Source organism: Homarus americanus, unplaced genomic scaffold, assembly GCF_018991925.1.
Source record: "Homarus americanus isolate GMGI-L3 unplaced genomic scaffold, GMGI_Hamer_2.0 scaffold27062, whole genome shotgun sequence".
NCBI classification, from domain to species: domain Eukaryota; kingdom Metazoa; phylum Arthropoda; class Malacostraca; order Decapoda; family Nephropidae; genus Homarus; species Homarus americanus.
The window spans coordinates 42,501-60,617 of record NW_024751957.1 but is presented as its reverse complement, the minus strand read 5'-3'; the positions used below and the strand labels follow the sequence as shown (position 1 = coordinate 60,617).

General features: G+C 46.6%; 1 protein-coding gene and 1 long non-coding RNA gene across 2 annotated transcripts; one reads left to right on the top strand and one right to left on the bottom strand.

Annotated features, from left to right (window-relative positions):
* Nucleotides 1–6,760: 6,760 nt before the first annotated feature.
* LOC121854898 lies at nucleotides 6,761–7,226 on the top strand. The gene is made up of 3 exons (XR_006086661.1): nucleotides 6,761–6,879; nucleotides 6,931–6,962; nucleotides 7,034–7,226. It is a non-coding gene; the product is annotated as an uncharacterized LOC121854898 (long non-coding RNA).
* A 663-nt stretch (nucleotides 7,227–7,889) lies between these two features.
* On the bottom strand, nucleotides 7,890–16,071 carry LOC121854897. The gene is made up of 5 exons (XM_042349707.1): nucleotides 16,067–16,071; nucleotides 14,443–14,514; nucleotides 13,791–13,918; nucleotides 8,887–9,054; nucleotides 7,890–8,054 (listed from the first exon to the last, which is right to left on the bottom strand). Exons 1-4 carry the CDS (start codon nucleotides 16,069–16,071, stop codon nucleotides 8,888–8,890), a joined length of 372 nt encoding a protein of 123 aa, XP_042205641.1. The 3' UTR covers nucleotides 7,890–8,054; nucleotide 8,887.
* Nucleotides 16,072–18,117: the final 2,046 nt, after the last annotated feature.

The window sequence follows — 18,117 nt, the reverse complement described above, 5'->3', positions numbered from 1 at the left end:
TACTATCTTTACCACCACCACCACTTCTTCTTATACTACTACCACCACCACAATTCTTACACTACTACACCACCACCACCTTACTTATACTACTACCACCACACACCACTGCTACCACCACCACCACCATCACCACCCTACTACTTATACTACTACCACCACCAATAACACTCATGCTACTACCACCACCAATAACCACCAACCACTTACACTACTACCACCACCACCACCACCACCACTACTTATATACTACCACAACCACAACCACTTATACTGCTACCACCACCATCACCACCACAACATACTACCACCACCAATAACCACTTACACACTACTACCACCACCACCACCACTACTTATACTACTTACCACCACAACTACTTATACTGCTACACCACCACCACCACCACCAATTCATTACTTATACTACTACCATACCACAACCACTTATGCTACTACCACCACCACTACTATCTTTACCACCACCACCACAACTACTTTACACTACCACCACCACCACCTACTTATACTACTACCACAATACAAGTACCTTATACTGCTACCACCACTTACTTATACTACTACCACCACCACTAACCACACCTTACACCACTACCACCACCACTACTTATGCTACTACCACCTTCAACAACCACTTTATAATTACCACCACCACCACCACCACTACTTATACTACTACCACCACCACAACTACTTATGCTACTACCACCACCACTACTATCTTTACCACCACTACCACAACTATTTACACTACTACCACCATCACTACTACTTTTTTTTTAAATGGCCTCCAGCCTCCCCAAATAGTCACACCTTCGCCGCCATTTTATTACCTTAATATTAAATATCCTAATACATAAGTAGCTACCCTGGCTGTGTTGAGTTAGTTGAGCCGCAGATCTATGCGGCATTCAGTGACTGTAGCCTCATAGTCAATATCTGTAACTGTTGTCGGCTTTGGGGCCGATGCTCTCGTTCCCCTAAGGCAGAGCAAAGCCGACCAAAGGTGAGAGAAGGAGTCGACATCTCATCCAGGCTGTAACATAACTTCTGGGCTGCTGCTTCAGTTCGGATAGCACCTCCGCGAGTCTGGCGTGGAAGCATCTTGCACTTGGTCCCATCCCACCAGATGTTGTGAACACAAGAGGAGTGAAGCTGCCTTGATCAACGTTCTGAATTCTCTCCCCATATGCCCTTATCTTGTCGTTCTCGTTCCTCATGTGTGCAGCATCGAGAGCTAGGTTACGGTGAAATGCAGCCATGGGATCAAAAATCCCGATGTCGAAGAAGGCTCGCTGTCCCTGCGTCCAGAATCCTCGAGCACTGACGTCAACACGGGCTTCATTGAATGTGTTTGAAGTCCTATGGTGGAAATTCTCACCACCAATAATACTACCATCGCTAAAACAACCACACCCACTACCATTATCACCGCTACTAATACTACAACTGCCTTTACCACCACCGCTACTAATATTTATAATATTATCACCACCACCACCACCACTACTACTACTACTACCACCACCACTTCTGCCACCATCACTCCCATCCACCACCACTAGTAATACGACCATTTACTACCACCACTACTGTCATTACAAACACCACCACCACCACTGTTATTACTAATACCACCTCCACTACTGTTACCACCATTACCCCTACTATCACCACTATCACCAACAGTACCACCAACACCACTACCACCACTACCACCAGTATAAGTTCTACCTACACCTGTACTCATCTCTTAATCTTGGTCTTACATCTCACTACATCCCAACGTGTTAGGTGTCATTTGTGTTTAGTGGTGTGTCATGAGTGTCATGAGTGTCAAGTGTGTCATGAGTGTCAAGTGTGTCATGAGTGTCAAGTGTGTCATGAGTGTCTATTGTGTCATGAGTGTCTATTGTGTCATGAGTGTCATGAGTGTCAAGTGTGTCATGAGTGTCAAGTGTGTCATGAGTGTCAAGTGTGTCATGAGTGTCAAGTGTGTCATGAGTGTCTATTGTGTCATGAGTGTCATGAGTGTCAAGTGTGTCATGACATGAGTGTAGAGTATTTCTCAAGTGTCAAGTTTGTTATGAGTGTCAAGTGTGTCATAATTTTCAAGTGTGTCCTGAATGCCAGAGTGCCAAGTGTGTCATGAGTGTCAAGTGTGTCATGAGTGTCAAGTGTATCATGAATGCCAGAGTGTCAAGTGTGTTATGAGTGTCAAGTGTGTCATGAGTGTCAAGTGTATCATGAATGCCAGAGTGTCAAGTGTGTTATGAGTGTCAAGTGTGTCATGAGTGTCAAGTGTATCATGAATGCCAGAGTGTCAAGTGTGTTATGAGTGTCAAGTGTGTCATGAGTGTCAAGTGTATCATGAATGCCAGAGTGTCAAGTGTGTTATGAGTGTCAAGTGAGTGACAGGTTAGAGAAAGAGACAGTGACAGGTGTGCGAGAGAGAGACAGTGACAGGTGTGAGAGAGAGACAGTGACATGTGTGAGAGAAACAGTGACAGGTATGACTGGGAGAGAGACAGTGACAAGTGTGAGAAAGAGAAAGTGACAGGTATGACTGGGAGAAAGACAGTGACAGGTGTGAGAAAGAGACAGTGACAGGTATGACTGGGAGAAAGACAGTGACAAGTGTGAGAAAGAGACAGTGACAGGTATGACTGGGAGAAAGACAGTGACAAGTGTGAGAAAGAGAAAGTGACAGGTATGACTGGGAGAAAGACAGTGACAGTTGTGAGAAGTAGACAGGTGTGAGAAAGAGACAGTGACAGGTATGATGCGACAGTAACAGGTGTGACTGGGAGAAGACAGGACAAGTGTGAGAAAGAGACAGTGACAGGTATGATTTTGGAGAAAGACAGTGACAAGTGTGAGAAAGAGACAGTGACAGGTATGACTGGGAGAAAGACAGTGACAGGTGTGAGAAAGAGACAGTGACAGGTATGACTGGGAGAAAGACAGTGACAGGTGTGAGAAAGAGACAGTGACAGGTATGACTGGGAGAAAGACAGTGACAAGTGTGAGAAAGAGAAAGTGACAGGTATGACTGGGAGAAAGACAGTGACAGGTGTGAGAAAGAGACAGTGACAGGTATGACTGGGAGAAAGACAGTGACAGGTGTGAGAAAGAGACAGTGACAGGTATGACTGGGAGAAAGACAGTGACAAGTGTGAGAAAGAGACAGTGACAGGTATGACTGGGAGAAAGACAGTGACAGGTGTGAGAAAGAGACAGTGACAGGTATGACTGGGAGAAAGACAGTGACAGGTGTGAGAAAGAGACAGTGACAGGTATGACTGGGAGAAAGACAGTGACAAGTGTGAGAAAGAGACAGTGACAGGTATGACTGGGAGAAAGACAGTGACAGGTGTGAGAAAGAGACAGTGACAGGTATGACTGGGAGAAAGACAGTGACAGGTGTGAGAAAGAGACAGTGACAGGTATGACTGGGAGAAAGACAGTGACAAGTGTGAGAAAGAGACAGTGACAGGTATGACTGGGAGAAAGACAGTGACAGGTGTGAGAAAGAGACAGTGACAGGTATGACTGGGAGAAAGACAGTGACAGGTGTGAGAAAGAGACAGTGACAGGTATGACTGGGAGAAAGACAGTGACAGGTGGAGAAAGAGACAGTGACAGGTATGACTGGGAGAAAGACAGTGACAGGTGTGAGAAAGAGACAGTGACAGGTATGACTGGGAGAAAGACAGTGACAAGTGTGAGAAAGAGACAGTGACAGGTATGACTGGGAGAAAGACAGTGACAAGTGTGAGAAAGAGAAAGTGACAGGTATGACTGGGAGAGAGACAGTGACAGTTGTGAGAAGTAGACAGTGACAGGTGTGAAAAAGAGACAGTGACAGGTGTGAATGCGACAGTAACAGGTGTGAGAGAGAGACAGTGACGGGTGTGTTGTGTAGGATTTGAGGCATTACTGCCAGGCCTCCCTTGTCGCTTCAGTGATCCCTGGATCTGTTGTCGCCGCCTCCGCCCTCCTGGTACCTGTCCTCCCACCTCTTCCTTACCTGTCCTCCCACCTCTTCCTTACCTGTCCTCCCACCTCTTCCTTACCTGTCCTGCCACATGACCACTACGAAAGCGTACCTCTCCTTCCTGGTGTGGTTGGTTGATTACTCGTCCAATCACAATAGTCGTGGGATAGCTATCTTGTTACGGCTCATGTGATTGGCTGATTGATGAGGGACATTGGTTAAGAAAATCGCCACTGAAGAGGTGAATGGTGGTGGTGCTAAAGACTTACAGTGTTAATGTTGTGATGTGTTATTATTATTATTATTATTATTATTATTATTATTATTATTATTATTATTATTATTATTATTATTATTATTATTATTATTATTATTATTATTATTATTATTATTATTATTATTTCGCCCTGGTGGATGACTGATATACTGTGCACATATGAGTGTGTGTCAGGTGTGGGACAGGTGATGTACAGTGCAGTATTTGGTGGTATCTGTTGTATGGTAAACAAGTCATATATATATATTCTATTTGTGTCCTTTTATTGCTTGATTGACACTGTGCAATTATTTTTATCTATTTTTTTCTATTAAAGTTTGAACCGTATGGGAATGACTCTTTTTATTTGGTCTGTGTGTGTGTGTGTGTGTGTGTGTGTGTGTGTGTGTGTGTGTGTGTGTCGTGAGTCTGTGTATTCATGCGTCTGTTTGTGTGTTCATGTTTGCGTATGTGCTTTGGAGTCCATGTGTCTGGAAATTGTAATCCTGTTGACTTGTACTCATAGCAGTGACTTTGTTAATATCCTTGAGTACGGTGACTTATTATTAAGTCATTGAATTAATTGGTTAAGTTATGGTTCTCAGGGGGTTAAGTCATGGTACTCAAGGTGTTAAGTCATCATACTCAAACGGTTAAGTCATCATATTCAAGGGGTTAAGTCATGGTACTCAAGGGGTTAAATCATCATACTCAAATGGTTAGGTTCATCATACTCAAATGGTTAGGTCATCATACTCAAGGGGTTAAACCATCATACCCAAGGGGTTAGTCATGGTACTCAATGGATTAAGTCATGGTACTGAAGGGGTTAAGTCATCATAGCCAAAGGGGTTAAGTCATGGTACTCAAGATATTAAGTCATCGTCCTCAAGGATATATACCATACTTACGGAGTTACATCACAGCAAGTATCAATAGATTTATTTTCTTAAATGTCTAAAATTTCAGTGAAGATCATCCAATTTTAATGTGTCTTAATTCCTCCTGTAGAAGGTTCATTTGACGAAGTGTTTTATCAATACAGTAATTCTTCGCCTCTACAGCGTTGGTTTTATGTTGTAGTTTCTTCTACAGGATAGTCAGAGGTTCTTCATTTAATACAACAGTTTATACATCTTGTTGTTTTATTATTAATTTTGTGTTTTATTGTGTTTTATTGTGTGGGGAAGGTTAGTGTAAGGGGTTTAATATTAACCATACATGGCCAGTAATAAACCTCCATCCTCTTCCCCTCCATAACAAAAACAAAAGGTTAAAAGGCTAATTAATAAGCCTTAACATACTCCAGAAGGTGTAAATAGAGACCACGTCAATATGACTCATTTATTTAGAGGAAAATATAAGAGAATCGATCTAAAAGACGAAGAATAATTGAGAGAGCAATAATCAGACAAATGAACAGGGAAAAAATGAATAATAAATGAAAAAAATGAAAAAAAAAATGTCAACAGTTGAATATATTATTTTCCCCCAACGCATATTATATACTTACGAATCAGGTACTTATTTTCCTTGTTTTGTTTTTTTTTTGGTAAGTTTTTGAAATTTTTTTTGAAGTGTTTAATTATTATCGTTCAGGTGCGTGGGCGTTCTGCTGTTTGGTTCCAATAATTTATTTTTTCTTCCGTTTGTTTTGTTCTTGCTTTCCTTCGACAATGTAACTCGGGTCAACGATGTCCCCGTCGGCCATATTCTCTTCTGTGTGTCTTATCCTGAGCGGTTCTGTGTCCTGATGGGCTGCGTGTCTTGTCCTGAGCGGTTCTGTTTCTTGGTGGGCTGCGTGTCTTTTCCTGAGCGGTTCTGTGTCCTGATGGGTTACACATCTTCTTGTCTTGAGCGGCCTTCGTGTCTTGATGGGCTACGAGTCTTGTCCTGAGCGGCCTCCGTGTCCTGATGGGCTGAGTGTCGATCAGTTTCTTCCCATTCAGATTGGATTACATGTCTTGGTAAACCACTGCACTGTATTCTGATTAAATGATCTGCTTTCTAATTTGACTACACGTCCTGACTGGCATTATGACCTGATCTCGTTTACTTCCTGGTCCTGTGTTCGTTCTGAGCAGTTTTACGATCAGATCGGCCCTGTAACCTGATGGGCTCCACGTCCTAGTAGGCTGTTCCATATTCTGACCGGTTCATGTCCTGACTGGCTGTGACCCCCTTAATTCACTATTAACGTGCATGTTCTGATAGGACTGTTGGTGGATTGTTTGTTCTGGTAGGAAGCCTGAGCTGGCCTGTTCTGATAGAAGACAGCTTGATGGGGAGTTTGTTCTGATTGGGCAGTTGATGGGCTGTTTGTTCTGATGGGGTAGTTGATGGGCTGTTTATTCTGATGGGGCATGTGATGATGATGATGATAGTTGTGTTGATAGTTAATTTGAGTCATTCTGATGGTGTGACAGCCTCCAGGTGTTCAGGGTGAGTTTGACAGCTATCCAGTGTTCGTCTCTTAGGTCGACAGCCGTGTGTGTTGTGCCTCTCTTAGGTCGACAGCCGTGTGTGTTGTGCCTCTCTTAGGTCGACAGCCGTGTGTGTTGTGCCTCTCTTAGGTCGACAGCCGTGTGTGTTGTGCCTCTCTTAGGTCGACAGCCGTGTGTGTTGTGCCTCTGGTCTTGTGTTGTGCCTCTCTTAGGTCGACAGCCGTGTGTGTTGTGCCTCTCTTAGGTCGACAGCCGTGTGTGGGTTGTGTGTTGTGCCTCTCTTGGTCGACAGCCGTGTGTGTTGTGCCTCTCTAGGTCGACAGCCGTGTGTGTTGTGCCTCTCTTAGGTCGACAGCCGTGTGTGTTGTGCCTCTCTTAGGTCGACAGCCGTGTGTGTTGTGCCTCTCTTAGGTCGACAGCCGTGTGTGTTGTGCCTCTCTTAGGTCGACAGCCGTGTGTGTTGTGCCTCTCTTAGGTCGACAGCCGTGTGTGTTGTGCCTCTCTTAGGTCGACAGCCGTGTGTGTGTGTGCCTCTCTTAGGTCGTGACAGCCGTGTGTGTTGTGCCTCTCTAGGTCGACAGCCGTGTGTGTTGTGCCTCTCTTAGGTCGACAGCCGTGTGTGTTGTGCCTCTCTTAGGTCGACAGCCGTGTGTGTTGTGCCTCTCTTAGGTCGACAGCCGTGTGTGTTGTGCCTCTCTTAGGTCGACAGCCGTGTGTGTTGTGCCTCTCTTAGGTCGACAGCCCTCTGAATTTTCCTGATGGACTGACAACTTTTAATGCTCTCGCTTGGGTCGGACAGACAGCCTGCTTAAAGTTTTTGAAAGCTTCCTGAGTGTTCCTGCTGGACTGACAGCCTACTTGTTTCTGCTGGATGGAAAGCCAGCTTAAAGTTTTCCTGCTGAGTCGACAGCCTTCTGAGTGTTTCTGCTGGACTGACAGCCTACTTCGGCCATCCAGACTGAGTGGCAGCCAGGCGGGGATGGGTCGGGGTTGGCGAGGCAGGGCGGGCATGCGGGAGGAAGGAGGAGGAGAAGGAGGAAAAGGAGGAGGAGGAGGAGGAGGAGGAGGAATGGTGGTGTATGGAGGTACCAGCTGCTAGGGCGGGGCGGGGCGCTAGTGTCGTGCTCGCCGGAGACACACACTGTCTGCAGGGAGAGAAGAGAGACGATTCCTTCATTAGTACTGTAGGTGGTGAGGGATGCTCCTGCCTGCCTTCCTTCCTTCCTACTCCTAAATGTAGTGAGTAACATCCAACTGGCGTCCTCAGCAACTGATTGGCTGGTGAGATTCTCTTGCCAACCAGCAATCAATTTACTTCTACGAGTTGTGGTGGCTGCTGAGGACGCCAAAGAAATAAATAGAGTTTAGTTGATGGTTGAACTACATATATATATATATATATATATATATATATATATATATATATATATATATATATATATATATATATATATATATATCATTAGTATTATGTTTATTAATCGTGTTAACTTACTATGTTTGAATTGGTTATATAATTGATAAGGAATGTTTATAATGAAAGTTCATGTGACCCTTTCTAAGCTTTGACACACACACACACACCTGCCCTTACCAACATCTCCCTGATACCACTAAAATCCCCCTGACACCATTACCAACCACCTTCCTGACACCACTGATACCTAATGGCACCTTTACCAACATCCTCCCTGGCACCACTAATGTCTCCTGACACATTTACTAACACATACGCTGACACCACTAATACCTCCTAATACCCTTCCAACACACATTCCTGACACCGTTACCAACACCCCCTCTGACACCACTAATACCCCCTGACTCCCTTACCAATACCCTCCTGACACCACTTATAGCCCCCCTGACACCTTTACCATCCACCTTCCTGACACCATTGATACCTACTGACACCTTTACCACCATCCTCCCTGGCACCACTAATATTCTCTAACACCCCTAATTCCCCCTGACACCATTACCAACACCAGCTAACACCCTTACCAACACATCCCCTGACACCACTAATATCACCTGACACATTTACCAACATTCCTTCTGGCACTTTTACCAACACACCCCCTGACACCTTTACCAACACCCCCCTGATACCACTAGTATCCCCTGACACCCGTACCAACACCCCTGACACCCTTACCATCACCCACCTTAGTCCAGACATTCGTCAATCGCATACTCTGTAATGAGCTCACAGGCGCAGTGTGACGGCACCTCAACAAAGTCCCACTTGGTCTCAGTAGAAGACTCGTCCTTGAGGTGATACAACATCTTGACGTACGTGTACCGCATCTTGCACATCGACGAGCCTATCACACCTGTTGAGGAACACATGTACATTGCAATTACCTGTTGAGGGGCACCTGTACATTGTCACATATGCAAAATAACCAGTTTTATTTATTATGTGACAGTTATAGTGATAATTAAGAATTAAACATTGTGTAAGTATGTCTTAAAATATTTTGTAGTAATACATTCAATTTAACGGTGACAACCACCATTACCATCACTACCACCATCATCGTTGCTAGTAACACCATCACCACGACTATCACCACCATCACCACGGTTACTACCACCACCACTACCACTAGAAGTAATATTAGTGCACCACCTGGCCACTAAAGGTAGTATTACTTAGAGGTAGTACATCTGGCCACTAGAGGTAGTATTTGTTCATCCTGTGGCCACTAGAGGTGGCATTAGTTCACTATCTGGCCACTAGAGGTAGTATTAGTTCAACATTTGGCCACTAGAGGTAGTATTAGTTCACCATCTGGCCACTAGAGGTAGTATTAGTTCACTATTTGGCTACTAGGGGTAGTATTAGTTCACCATCTGGCCACTAGAGGTAGTATTAGTTCACTATCTGGCCATTAAAGGTAGTATTAGTTCACTATCTGGCCACTAGAAGTAGAATTAGTTCACCATCTGGCTACTAGAGGTAGAATTAGTTCACCATCTGGCCACTAGAGGTAGTATTAGTTCACAATCTGGCCACTAGAGGTAGTATTAGTTCACCATATGACCACTAGAGGTAGTATTAGTTCACTATCTGGCCACTAGAGGTAGTATTAGTTCACAATCTGGCCACTAGAGGTAGTATTAGTTCACCATCTGGCCACTAGAGGTAGTATTAGTTCACCATCTGACCACTAGAGGTAGTATTAGTTCACCATCTGGCCACTAGAGGTAGTATTAGTTCACCATATGACCACTAGAGGTAGTATTAGTTCACTATCTGGCCACTAGAGGTAGTATTAGTTCACAATCTGGCCACTAGAGGTAGAATTAGTTCACCATCTGGCCACTAGAGGTAGTATTAGTTCACCATCTGACCACTAGAGGTAGTATTAGTTCACCATCTGGCCACTAGAGGTAGTATTAGTTCACTATCTGGCCACTAGAGGTAGTATTAGTTCACCATCTGACCACTAGAGGTAGTATTAGTTCACCATATGACCACTAGAGGTAGTATTAGTTCACAATCTGGCCACTAGAGGTAGAATTAGTTCACCATCTGGCCACTAGAGGTAGTATTAGTTCACAATCTGGCCACTAGAGGTAGTATTAGTTCACTATCTGGCCACTAGAGGTAGTATTAGTTCACCATCTGACCACTAGAGGTAGTATTAGTTCACCATCTGGACTAGAGTAGTATTAGTTCACTATCTACTAGAGGTAGTATTAGTTCACCTGGCCACTAGAGGTAGTATTAGTTCACCATCTGGCCACTAGAGGTAGTATTAGTTCACCATCTTGCAGAGGTATAGTTCACCATCTGACACTAGAGGTAGTATTAGTTCACCATCTGGCCACTAGAGGTAGTATTAGTTCACCATCTGGCCACTGGTAGTATTAGTTCACCATCTGGCCACTAGAGGTAGTATTAGTTCACCTGGCCACTAGTGGTATTAGTTCACCATCTGGCCACTAGGGTGTATTAGTTCACCATCTGGCCTAGAGGTATTAGTTCACCATCTGACCACTAGAGGTAGTATTAGTTCACCATCTGGCCACTAGGGTAGTATTAGTTCACCATCTGGCCACTAGAGGTAGTATTAGTTCACCATCTGGCCACTAGAGGTAGTATTAGTTCACCTGGCCACTAAGTAGTATTAGTTCTCCTCCCGGCCACTAGAGGTAGTATTAGTTCACCATCTGGCCACTAGAGGTAGTATTAGTTCACCATCTGGCCACTAAATTATTAGTTCACCATCTGGCCACTAGGTAGTATTAGTTCACCATCTGGCCAAGGGTATTAGTTCACCATCCCACTACTGGAGGTAGTATTAGTTCACCATCTGGCCACTAGAGGTAGTATTAGTTCACCATCTGGCCACTAGAGGTATTATTAGTTCACTATCTGGCCACTAGAGTGTGTAGTTCACTATCTGATCGTGTGGCGGCGCAACATTTGAGGACAATAACAAAACTCCTAGTACCGAGAAGTGAGGACAATCAATCGACTGCTGGAGGTACGTGGTGGCTGAGGTGGTGAGGGGCTGGTTGGAGAGTGTGGTAGATGGGAAGGGGAAAGACGGTTTGAGGAAAGGGGTGGAGGTTTATTGGAAGGAGGAAGGATTGATTTGAGGGAAGGGGAGAAGGGATGGATTGATGGGAAGGAGGTGTGGAACTGATGGGGGAGGAGGGTGTGGGGTGGTGGGAAGGGGGAGGATGTGGGGGATGGGAAGGGGGGGGAGGATGTAGATGGGAAGGGGAGGAGGATGTGGGCTGAGGGAAGGAGGGTGTGAATTGATGGGGGAGGAGGGTGGGTGATGGGAAAGAGGGGAGGTGGGGTTGGTGAGAAGGAAGGTGTGGGATGATGGGAAGGAGGTGTGGGGTGGGGTGGAGGTAAGGTGTGGGTGGAGGTAAGGGTGTGGGGGAGGTAAGGGTAGGGTAGAGGTAAGGTGGGTGGAGGTAAGGGGTGTGGGGTGGAGGTAAGGGGTGTGGAGGTGTAGGTTGTGTAGGGTGGGGAGGTAGGGGTGTGGGGTGGAGGTAAGGGGGGTGTAGGGTGGAGGTAAGGGTTGTAGGGGTAGGAGGTAAGGGGTGTAGGGTGGAGGTAAGGGGGTGTGGGGTGGAGGTGAGGGATGTGGGGTGATGGGGAGGTGGAGGATATGTAGGGTGGAGGTAAGGGGTGTGGGGTGGAGGTAAGGGGTGGGGTGGGAGGTATGTGTGGGGTGGAGGTAGAGGTGGGGGGAGGTAAGGGGTGGGTGGAGGTAAGGGGTGTGTGGGGTGGAGGTAAGGTGTGGGGTAGGAAGGGGTGTGGGGTGGAGGTAAGGGGGGTGGGGTGGAGGGTTGTGTGGGGTGGAGGTAGGAGGGTGTAGGGTGGAGGTAAGGGGTGTGGGGTGGAGGTAAGGGGTGGGGTGGAGGCAGGGTGTGTAGGGGTAGAGGTGTGGGGTGGAGGTAAGGTGGGGTGGAGGTAAGGTTGTAGGGTGAGGTAAGAGGTGTAGGTGGAGGTAAGGGGTGGGTGGAGGTAAGGGTGGGTGGAGGTAAGGGGTGGGGTGGAGGTAAGGGGGTGTGGGGTGGAGGTAAGGGGTGGGGGTGGAGGTAAGGGGGGGGTGGAGGTAAGGGGTGGGGTGGAGGTGGGGGTGTGGGTGGAGGTAAGGGTGTGGGGTGGAGGTAAGGTTGTGTGGGGTAGAGGTAAGGGGTGTAGGTGGGAGGTAAGGGGTGGGGTGAGGTAAGGGGGTGTGTGGGGTGGAGGTGGGGTGGGGTGGAGGAAGGGTAGAGGTGGGGTGTGGGGTGAAGTAAGGGGTGTGGGGTGGAGGTAAGGGTTTGGGGTGTGTGGGAGGTAGGGTGGAGGTAAGGGGTGTGGGGGGTGGAGGGGTGTGGGGTGGAGGTAAGGTGGGGTGAGGTAAGGGGTGGGGTGGAGGTAAGGGGTGTGGGGTGGAGGTAAGGTTGTGTAGGGGTAGGAGGTGAGGGGTGGGTGGAGGTAAGGGGGTGGGTGGAGGTAAGGTTGTGTGGGGTGGAGGCAAGGGGTGGGGTGGAGGTAAGGGTGTGGGGTGGAGGTGAGGGTTGGGGTGAGGTAAGGGGTGGGAGGTGGTTGTGTGTAGGGTGGAGGTAAGGGGTGTGGGGTGGAGGTAAGAGGTGTGTGTGGAGGTAAGGTTGTGTAGGGTAGATGTAAGAGGTGTGGGGGTGAGGTGGGGGGTGGGTGGAGGTAAGGGGTGTAGATAGGAGGTAAGAGGGGGTGGAGTAAGGGGTGTGGGGTGAGGTGGTGTGGGTGGGAGGTAAGGTTGTGTAGGGTGGAGGTAAGGGGTGTGGGGTGAGGTAAGGTTGTGGGGTGGAGGTACGAGGTAGGTGGAGGTAAGGGTGTGGGGTGGAGGTAAGGGGTGGGGTGGAGGTAAGAGGTGTGGGGTGGAGGTAAGGGGTGGGTGGAGGTAAGGGGTGGTGGGAGGTAAGGTTGTGAAGGGTAGAGGTAAGAGTGGGGTGGAGGTAAGGGGTGTGGGGGAGGTAAGGGGTGTGGGTGGAGGTAAGGGGTGTGGGGTGGAGGTAAGGGGTGGGGTGGAGGTAAGGTGGTGTGGAGGTAAACAGAGTGGTTGTGTTCTTCCCAAACTTTCCAGCTGACGGCGGAAATTAACAAGACAGAGGAGTTAAGAAGTTTTATCTGGGAGCCTTCCTCTACTTTCATCACCTACGTAACAATTGAATCCCACATGGGCGACTTTTCAGGTGTTTCCTCTCGACCCATGTTGATCTGAAGGAGTTCCTGTATGGTGGTCAATAGTAGGTGGTGGTGTGGGTTGGGAGGAATATTATCAAGAGAAGTATTATCAAAAGAAATATTATCGAGAGAAATATTACCGAGAGAAATATTATCAAGAGAAATATTATTAAGAGAATTATTATCAAGAGAAATATTATTAAGATAAATATTATGAAGAAATATTATAAAGATAAATATTAAGATAATTATTATTAAGACAATTATATCAAGATAAATATTAGAGAGAAATATTACAGGTAAAACAGGAAGGTAATATTGAGAGAGAGAGAGAGAGAGAGAGAGAGAGAGAGAGAGAGAGAGAGAGAGAGAGAGAGAGAGACCACCGACCTTTGCATGCGGTACAGGGAGAGACACACTCGTAGCTGTAGTAGGTCTGGTTCTGGCCGGCGATAGAGTTAACGATCACGACTTCGTTGCCGTCCACGTCGACTGATTCTTGTAGCTCCTTCCACCCTCTGCCAGAACACACACACAGTCAGTCACTTTCTCCTCACTACTTTCATGTGTTGCTTTCTAAACATTCTTCTACTTTCTATTCCTTTATTTAATTAGTTTGAGTTGCCAGGTACTCACTAGTTAATTAAGAGTTGCCAGGTATTCACTAGTTAATTAAGAGTTGTCAGGTATTCACTAGTTAATTAAGAGTTGCCAGGTATTCACTAGTTAATTAAGAGTTGCCAGGTACTCACTAGTTAATTAAGAGTTGCCAGGTACTCACTAGTTAATTAAGAGTTGTCAGGTATTCACTAGTTAATTAAGAGTTGTCAGGTATTCACTAGTTAATTAAGAGTTGCCAGGTACTCACTAGTTAATTAAGAGTTGCCAGGTATTCACTAGTTAATTAAGAGTTGCCAGGTATTCACTAGTTAATTAAGAGTTGTCAGGTATTCACAAGTTAATTAAGAATTGCCAGGTACTCACTAGTTAATTAAGAGTTGCCAGGTATTCACTAGTTAATTAATTGTTGTGTGGTACTCACTTTTTGGTGGTGCAAACTTTTGGTAGTTTTGGTAACGGTCCGATAGATGACGCTGTCGACTCCACTGTGGCGCTGCCGGTAAAAAATGGCTCGTATTACTTCATGTGTGTGTGGGAGGATTATGTGTGTGTGTGTGTGTGTGTGTGTGCACAGGATGGTGTAATGCGTCTAGTGTGGCAGCATTATGTCAGTGTTAAGATGCAAGCACTGCTTGCTTCTTCTTGCTTTCAGCAACCGCCGATGGCTAACCCTCGTGGTGAACAGGAAAGCAGCTTGCACAAGTCCTCTCTGCCAGGGATCAATAAAGGCGATATAGATAAAGTTCTTATAATATCCGAGCAGGATAGGACTCGTAGCAACGGATTAACTTGGATAAGTTTAGGAGGGATATAGGAAGGAACTGGTTCACAAATAGGGTGGTGGACGAGTGGAACAAGCTTAGCAACTTTGTAGTAAGTGCTGGAACGCTGGAAAGTTTTAAAAGGAGGCTAGATAGATTCATGGATGATAGAGAGGGGTAGTAACTCTCGACAGCAGCTGCCATGCACAGGCCAACCGGCCTATTGCAGACTCCTTATTTTCTTAGGTTTCTTATGTTTGTAAGACTCCTGCTGTGCCTCCTCGTGGAAACACACGGTAACTGGGTGCCTCGTGGGCCCAGGGTAGACCAGCAGGGGATCTCGGTGACTACCATGGGAAGCCAACAACTACACCGGCTGACGAAGGCAATGCTTAATGGACAGGCTATTAAGCCGAAACCCAACAAACTGGGCTATGGACGGTCCATTGCAACTCTCCCTCTCCCCAGCCGTTACAACACTTGCATCACACACATTCACACACACACTGGATCAAGAAAAGGGAGAGCCAAGATGTGTAGTTGCAGTCTGCTCTCCTGCCTCACCACATAAATCAACTCACGCGCAGACATCATCCAACTCATCATACCTCTCATCATCATCAAAACCCCAATACCACCAAAAGTCCGATGGTGATGGACGAGTGACGGCGGGGACAGGCAGAGATGACTGCCGGAGAGTCTCAAGTCACAACTCTGCACATGGGTGGCATAGATAAGATGGTCGTTTATGCACTGGGATCTAGGCAGCAGTTCTTTCCTGTCTTGTCTGTTCGACTGAGCAGCCCTTTCGAGGAACCACTCTGCTCACCCCACATGGGGAGGGGGCTTGAAAAGTTGCCTTAAACATAGCCTGTCTAAAGAACCAACCTGACTGGGCAACCGCACCCAGCAAGGTCATCCTTATGCGGTCGAAAACACAATTATAATCACAGATCAAAACAAAAACAAACTATACAACCTATTATGGTCGCTGCATGGAAAGGTCAGGACCTTTCGGGATACTGGCATAAATGAGCGTCCTGAAAGAAGAACTGCCCTTGTGGCAAAAGAGCTGGCTAGGTATAACATCGACATAGCAGCCATTAGTGAATCCCGGCTCCCAGAACGGGGGTCTGGATATACCTTCTGGAAGGATAAGCTCAGCGAAACTGCAGTATGGATTTGGATTTGTCATCCGCCAAGGCATCTTATATAGGCTAACCGAAATGTTTGTTGGGATCAACGAGCGCCTAATAACGTTCAGAGTCTCACTGAATCACTCACGTCATGTCTTTTACATCTGTGCATACGCCCCCACACTGGATGCAGAGGATGACACCAATGAGGCCTTTTAAGCCGACCTTGACAGAATGCTAACCTCTATCCCCAGAGTAGGGAGGTGACTTCAATGCCAGAGTTGGCAGAGATGCTGACATTTGACGGGGATAATAAAGAGAAATGAACTAGGCCTACTCCTCCTCAGCAAGTGCCTTGCACACAACCTAACTATCACCAATACCTTGTTTAGGCAGGCCGACAAGTTCAAGGATTCGCGGCAATACCCACGATCCAAACACTGGCATCTCATTGACTACATCATTTTTAGAGAAAGAGATCGCCGAGAAGACCTCATCACCCGAACCATGCATGACTCAGACCACTGTGACACTGATCATCGACTTGTCAGAGCCAAGCTCTCACTTCACGTCGCCCCAAAACGGCGAAGGCAACAAGCCTCCAGAAGAGGTTTTATCACTAAGCGTCTGGAGGATCCAGGGGTAGCAACATGCTTTCAGAGAGCATATCTAACATGGGCTGATAAACAACTTGACAACAGACAACCCAAATCCCAGTGCTGAATGTGGTATTCTCGAAACTGTCATTACAAAAACCTGTAGAGAGACTCTCGGCCAGATCGAAAGAATACACCAGGGCTGGTTTTGTGGTAATGACCCGAACTTCAATGTACTTGTCAATGATAAATGTGCTCATTTGACTGACTGGCAGAACAACCCTCAGTCTCGGACCAAAGCTGATATCTTCCACTAGAAGAAAGCCGCAGCCCAGCACGATGTTCGCAATCTAAAGAACGACTGGTTTAAAAATAAAGCCTGTGAAATGCAAAAACTTGCAAATCAACACAAGATGCACGAATTTTCAATTCCACCAAATTATTTTATGAGCCATCACTCATGGTGCATCCTTTTTCCGCTCATCCAACGGTAAATCCCCAATTAAAGATGAAGAAGGCGTCCTTCAGTGCTAGAAACAGCACCAGCATTCGCTGACCCACCTCAGCTATCCTCCATCCCTGGATGAGGTAGCCACTGCCATCAAACAGATGAAGAATAACAAAGCCTCAGGGCCTGATGGAATCCAGGCCGAGGTGTATAAAGCAGGAGGACCTCTGCTTACCAGCCGTCTCCACTCTCTCCTGGAGAATATATGGGAAAAGGAGGAAATCCCCCAAGCTCATAAAGACGCAGGATCTCACTGCTGTTTGTAGCTGGCAAGATTATCGCCTGATTCCTCCTAAACAGACTTCTCCCCGAGGCGGAAAATTCCTCCCAGAATCTCAATGCGGTTTTAGACCATCAAGGGACCATTGACCTGATCTTTGCTGTCCCCAGATACAGGAAAAGTGAAGAGAAGAACATCGTGACTTGTACATGGCCTTCATCGACCTAACTAAGACCTTCGATTCGGTTAACGAAGAAGCCCTCTGGCGGACCCTCAGCCATTTTGGCTGCCCACCAAATTTCATCGCCATTGTGAGGCAACTCCACGATGGCAAAAACAGCAGTGTCCTGCATAATGACACCCAGTCTGACTTCTTTCCCATCCAAACGGGGGTATAACAAGGATGTGTACTGGCACCAACTCTTTCTTAAATTTTCTTGGATGCCTTCCTTACTCTTGCCAGTACCAATTAGCCAGCGGGGTAGACATCCAGTACTGGATGAAGGATCTTTTCGACATAAGACGACTCCAGGCAGGAACAAAGGTGTTGGCAGCTTCCATTACTGAACTTTAGTATGCAGACGACCTCACCCCTGTCGCGCACACTGAACCTGACGTACAGGAGATCTCGAACACCACCAACGTAACGCTACTATCCTCTGTAATGTTACCCACTCTCAGTATCTCGTTTCCCACCTGTCCGCCACCGCGGACATCGATGAAGAGATTCAACATCAGATCAGATGTGCACCTCAAGCTTTTGGTAGACTCCGTACCCGTGTCTTCAGCTGTAGGCAGCTGAAATTATCTACAAAGCGGCACATATATCGAGCGGTGGTCCTCCCCACCCTGCCATATGACACCGAGACATGGGT